Source organism: Triticum aestivum, chromosome 5B (assembly GCF_018294505.1).
Source record: "Triticum aestivum cultivar Chinese Spring chromosome 5B, IWGSC CS RefSeq v2.1, whole genome shotgun sequence".
In the NCBI taxonomy this organism is placed as follows: domain Eukaryota; kingdom Viridiplantae; phylum Streptophyta; class Magnoliopsida; order Poales; family Poaceae; genus Triticum; species Triticum aestivum.
In genome coordinates this window covers 541,097,746-541,103,802 of record NC_057807.1, presented here as the reverse complement: position 1 = coordinate 541,103,802, position 6,057 = coordinate 541,097,746, and the positions used below count along the sequence as shown (strand labels likewise).

Sequence of the window (6,057 nt, the reverse complement as noted above, 5' to 3'; positions counted from 1 at the left end):
TTAATTTCTGAAATAATTGAGATCATTTTCAAAATAGTTTTCACTTGTGAAATCTATTTCAATCAATTTGTAAACAATGAAATTTAAACAAGTTTAAAATATAACTCATGTTGGTCTTCTTTTAAAAGGTCTTGTTGCCAGTATTGCAAATATATATAAAGTCTCAAAATATATTCTTATTTTATAAGATATCAATCAATCAATAATCAAACTATTCCAAAAAATAAAAAGGATTTGTTTTGATTAGGGAGAGGGGATAGAGATTCTGTACGCAACTGCCCCTTCTCTGTGTGCACACTCTCTCCACCAGTAGGTATCTTTTCCTTTAGATTGACTGTTTCTGCAAACAAAGCCCATGTTTGGCAACAGTTTTGGTGTTTTGTCACGCATATGTCTCATGTTATACCTGAGTACTCCATATGGTTTAGAAATCTAAGATCTACAAATATTATCTCCACAAATATAAAAGTTTTGTAATGTTTGACTTATAGATTTTTTGTTCAACTTCCATAATACCAAATAATTTTTCATAATTACATAAAAATCATAGAGCCATAAAATCTATGATGGGACATATATGTTTGATTTGATAAAACACTTTATAATCAAATCCAACTTTTATATTTCATATTGTGTTGCAGAAAAACAGAACTAGGATATTAAAAAATGATTATCTTTATATCCAACAAATTCAATCTACTAAATGTGGATATTCATGCATGCCATATCTTGAAGCCTAAAAAAGGACCACAAATATGGATACTTGAATTTTAATAGCCTGGTTCTACATTGCACCCGCAAAAAAAAACTACATTCCATAAATTTCAACAAATTACATACACTTTGTCTGTGGTGAAGAATGTAACGAGCTATATATCCCTCCATCTGGGGTTTATAAGGCAGGCACAAATTTGTAGGTCTTCATATTTTTTTTGCTGGTGTTTAGGTCTTCAGTTTGACTAACGAAATATGTACCAAAATGTTTGTAAACATAGTGCATTCCGACTTCAGATGTATTTGTAGTTCAGTAATAAAATCAAGAAGAATATTTCAAGTCAGAAACACAAACAGTGTGCATAGAAATTAAATTACGGATAATAACTCTTGGCAAGGACAGTATGAATCAAAGCCCTGGCCGGCGTAGCTTTCGCCGTTGCTGTGGTCCAGAATCCAGACAAAAGAAAACGCCAATTAGCTAGTCACGCACATTATCTTAGAATATGTGGGCGGCCGGCCAGGACCAAATTCAACAACGCAGACATCATCACCAACTCGCAGGGCAGTTGGATGGGACCAAATCTGATTGGATGAAATTTAATTGGATTTAAAAGTATATGTGTGTTTTTTCAAAGGAAGATGCTAACACTGGAATAAAATTTTGAGGTCGTCAATACAATAGTGCATGCGTATATGTCCTGTCTCTGCAATCAGCAAGGCAACTTGATTGATCACTCCTTTGGATGCCTAGCATGGACGAGTGGCTGAGCTTGTGTTTCATAGCACTATGCACACCACTCGCCCTCTGGTGTCTCAAGCTCGCCGGCGGCAAGAGAAAGCCACAGAAGTACAAGCTGCCCCCTGGGCCATGGACTCTCCCGGTCATCGGCAGCCTACACCACCTCGCCAGCGGCGTTCCGCACCGGAAGATCACGGAGCTGTGTCGCCGTTTCGAGCCGCTGATGCTCCTCAGGCTAGGGGAGGTCCCCGCCGTGGTGGTCTCCAGCGCCGAGGCAGCGGCGCTGGTGATGAAGACCAACGACCCCATGTTCGCGGACCGGCCGAGCAGCGCCACGGTGGACATCGCCGGCTGCGGCGGCAGGGGCATCATCTTCGCCCCCTACGGCGACCACTGGCGCCAGATGCGCAAGGTGTGCATCATGGAGCTCCTCAGCTCCACGCAGGTGAACCGCATGGAGGGCATCAGGGCCGAGGAGACGGCCAGCCTCCTCCGCTCCATCACCGCCTCCGCCGGCGCCGCCACCATCAACGTCACACAGAAGGCGATGGCGCTCAGCAACGACGTCGTGACGAGGGCGGTTTTCGGCGGCAGGTTCGAGCAGCAGGACGAGTACCTCGGTGAGTTGCACAAGGCGTTTGAGCTGCTGGGTGCCTTCTGCCTCGTCGACCTCTTTCCGTCGTCCAGGTTGGTCAGGTGGCTGACCAACGACGAGCGCCGCATGAAAAGAAGCTACGTCCGCACCCAGCGCATCATCGCCAAGGTCATCGAGGGGCGCAAGGCCACGAGAGCTGCCGGCGTCGGCGCTTCCGGAGCCTATGAGGAGGACCTGCTGGACGTGCTGCTCAGGCTGCAGCAGGAGGACTCGTTGGAGTTTCCTCTAACCACAGAGACAATAGGCGCTGTCTTGTTTGTGAGTATATTTTTTTAAACATATATTGTGAGTATATCTCTTAGTTTCAAGTATTTATCTGAATAGTATATTCATTTTCTCTATAAATACCCTATCTCAGCGTAGTTTTGACCGTTGTTTTGACTGATAAATAGTTTTCTCAAATGATAAGTGTCACACGTGTGGTATGAAGCACTTCGGTCCTAATGATTTTTACAACTAAAGTTGCCATAAAAAACCCAAAAAATAAACTGAAACTTGCCGTCCGAAAAAAAGGTGCCATGCTCGTGGCAATTTTTTTATGTGGTGCATGCCTGGGTGCGCTAGGTGTGTGAAATTTTTTGTGGTGTTTCGACATTTGAGGAGCTCATTGAATAAATAAATAAATTTTGGCTAACAAAAAACCAAAAAATGTTTTTTGGTAGAGCTCCTCGAATGTTATTTGTCACAAAAATTCACACGCACCTAGCACATGCAAGCATGTTGATTATCATGAAATTTCAGATCTTTTTGAAGTTGTTTGCTTTTTTTTGAATTTACGGTTTATCAGTCAAACCTGGTCAACAGTCTTAAATGTGGTCAAACCCTGGTCAATGTGCTCAAAATCTGATTTTGGACCAAACTTATCCAGTTTTAAGACTTGAAGGACCAACTGTGTACCAAATTTTTTTGAGGGACCAAGTCTATACTTTTGAGGAACTTGAGAGACCTAAAAAATACTTTTCTCAACAGAGTTATATACAAGCACATAGGCCTTTCCCCACGGGGTAGGGAGGTAAATTAAGTCAAATCAAACTACAATAGTTAGGAATGAACTAGTCTAGGTAATCCAAGATCTTAGGAGAGACCTTATACTTTTAGAAGTTTCAAGTCTTCCTTGAATTTAGAAGCCCAATGTGGAAATAGATCCACTAAAAACTTACGGAAATTTATGAACTAAGTTGGTCTTGGTTTTTTCTCAGTTTTACCCTTTAGGCCTCCCTTGGTTCATAGGATATGAATATCATAGCAATAGGAAAACCATATGAAGTGAGATGACATACATTTCAGTTCCTATAGGAAAATAGGATGTCACTCTTGATTAATAGATTTTTGAACTTTTCCATTGGGTCTAGGCTAATGTTCTTTTTTCTTTGAAATGTGAAGGATTGGTTTCTATTTTATATAGGAATATGAATCCATTCGTACAAACCAAAGAGTTCAAAAGGAATTTGTCCTACAAAATTCCACTAGACCAAAGGAGGCCATAAGGGCCAGCAAAGATACTTTTCAACTAGCAAAGAGACTAAAACCTTGGAAGCGGATTTGTAGCACCCGGGTGCTCCACACCCTATACGAACATTAAATTCAAAAAAAATACCAAGAAATTTGGAAAACAAATCTGGAATTTTGGGGTATCAAACCTGGGTTCCCGATCTACACCCGTGTGAAATTTCGTGAAAAAGACCAGGAAACGTATTCGTGGCAAAAAATTCCTATGTATAGAAAAAAAATGTTTGGATGTATTTTTGTTCGGACAGTATTTTCTTCGCCACATATACATTTCCTGGTATTTCTCACGAAACTTCACATTGGAGTAGCTTGAGAACCCAGGTCTGATGCCTCCAAATTTCTGATCTTTTTGAGTTTGTTACGTTTGATATTCGTATAGGGGTGTGGAGTACCCAAGAGCTCCCGTGTATTTTCCAAAAAACCTTATAGTACTTAATACAATCATTAATTTCTTATTTTTCTTGCCAATGATCAACCTATATCCATATAGGGACCTAGATGAACTCTCATTTTCAAATGCACGCAATGACATTGAAGATCATTGGCGTACGCTGCTACATTTTGCACATGCAAATTTATTGCCATATCAGCTTGTCCTTGGTTATGTAATATGATTACATGTTTTATTTTGATCTCTAATACTCCCCTAATGGTGTGATGTTAAGGTTGATAGATGTATTAAATATATTTGATGCATTAATATGGCATCCAATTCACAAGAAACATATCACATTTGTACCATGTTCATAGAACACGGGTTAGTTAATCACAGTGTGATGTCTACATCATACAAAAAACAAGTTACAACATTGTTCATGAAAGATAAAAAGTTAATTACTAGCTGCAGTCACTCCTATGTTTCTACATAGCTTTTGATTTGAAAAATTCTTGGATTTGTATAAATCTATATATGCACATATAAAGGTTTAATTGTACTTACTTTCCACTACTTTCGTTTACAGGATGTATTTGCAGGTGCTACGGAAACAATAGGATCTGTTTTGTCATGGGCCATGTCAGAGCTTATGCACAATCCTGATGCAATGGCTAAAGCACAACAAGAAGTACGTGAGGTACTTGGTGAAGACCGAGCTGTCATTACTAACAGTGACCTTTCTGAACTCCACTATATGCGGATGGTCATCAATGAGGTCCTTAGGTTGCATCCACCTGGTCCTCTAGTCCACCGCATGGCCAGAGATGACTGTACACTCATGGGTTATGACATCCCTAAAGGCACCAATGTGTTCATTAATGTTTTTGCAATTTCTCAAGATCCTAAACATTGGGACAGTCCTAAAGAGTTTAGGCCGGAGAGATTTGAGAACAACAATGTAAACTATAAGGGGACACACTTCGAATTCATTCCCTTCGGGACTGGGCGGCGACAATGCCCTGGGATTCATTTCAGCTCTTCAGTCACTGAGATGGTATTAGCAAATTTCCTATATCACTTCGAGTGGATGCTCCCCGACGGGGATAAACTTTCTTCATTTGACATGTCTGAGAAATTTGGCCTTACGGTAAGCAGAAGATATGACTTGCAACTTAAACCTATTACACACCTGTGGTCCAATGCTATGCCATAGAAGTGATGCGGAGGGCCTGTATATTCACCTGACAATGCATGTTTAGGTACCTTCACCTTTAGCACATGTCATTATTGTTATGAATGGTTGTACCTTTATGCAATAGAATAAGAGAAATGCATTGCAAACATTGTGTACTCATCTACAAAACCATTGTGATATTGTACTGTTGTCTACATTATTATTGTGCATGATAGAATATATATTATGTAGTACGATAAAATAGAACATGATTTTGTAGTTAGGTATAGTTTATGCACTTTAAAATAATACAATGGCTATTAAATTAACTATGTGATTTACCTTTATAACGTGTTGGATTTTTTTAAGCACATATGGTTTGGACATATGAACAAGTGGTGGGTTACAAAAACAGTTGTCACAGAGGGTTTAAGAGAGTAAGCAGGTAGCAGAGGATGCTTACTCCAAGGCCGTGCTCAAGCAGGCATGCAGTGTGTTGAAGTTGGCAAGTCGGGTCGACAGTTTAGGCTGAAGGACTTTATCATCGTCCAGTTCGTCGTGATTGCAGTGTTGTTCTATTGGTGTGACCGGTGTTCTTGAGTAAGGTGTAGCTAGTAAGCTCACCACATAGGGTACAAGGTAACCATACCTCGCTATATGTATGCAACCAAACAACATGCAGTAGTATGAGCCCAACCAATGCGAGCAACCAAATACAATGCGTAAAGCCATTGGTACGATGCAGGGAAAAGGGATGCAAACAATCAATCAACATGCAGATGTTGATTTTTTGCAGGTACATCCTACAGAAAAATTCCATCCAGCACTAGCAATGGAATGAATTCCCTCAAAAGAAGAGAAAAAAAAACAATGGAATGAATCAGGTA

The 6,057-nt window shown here is 40.3% G+C and overlaps 1 protein-coding gene across 1 annotated transcript; it reads left to right on the top strand.

The window, feature by feature from the left end:
• The first annotated feature begins 1,400 nt into the window (after window positions 1–1,400).
• Window positions 1,401–5,337, top strand: LOC123113049 (ent-isokaurene C2/C3-hydroxylase). Its single transcript, XM_044534157.1, has 2 exons — window positions 1,401–2,369; window positions 4,583–5,337. The coding sequence occupies exons 1-2, from the start codon at window positions 1,461–1,463 to the stop codon at window positions 5,207–5,209; spliced, it is 1,536 nt and encodes a 511-aa protein (XP_044390092.1). The 5' UTR covers window positions 1,401–1,460; the 3' UTR covers window positions 5,210–5,337.
• The last annotated feature ends 720 nt before the right edge of the window (window positions 5,338–6,057 follow it).

What these genes read in the sequence shown, in the direction of transcription:
- LOC123113049 (XM_044534157.1), top strand. Translation starts at nt 1,461, where the DNA reads ATGCCTAGCATGGACGAGTGGCTGAGCTTGTGTTTCATAGCACTATGC. An exon ending in CAATAGGCGCTGTCTTGTTT is followed by an intron (nt 2,370 to 4,582) that starts GTGAGTATATTT and finishes TTTCGTTTACAG; the next exon opens with GATGTATTTGCAGGTGCTAC.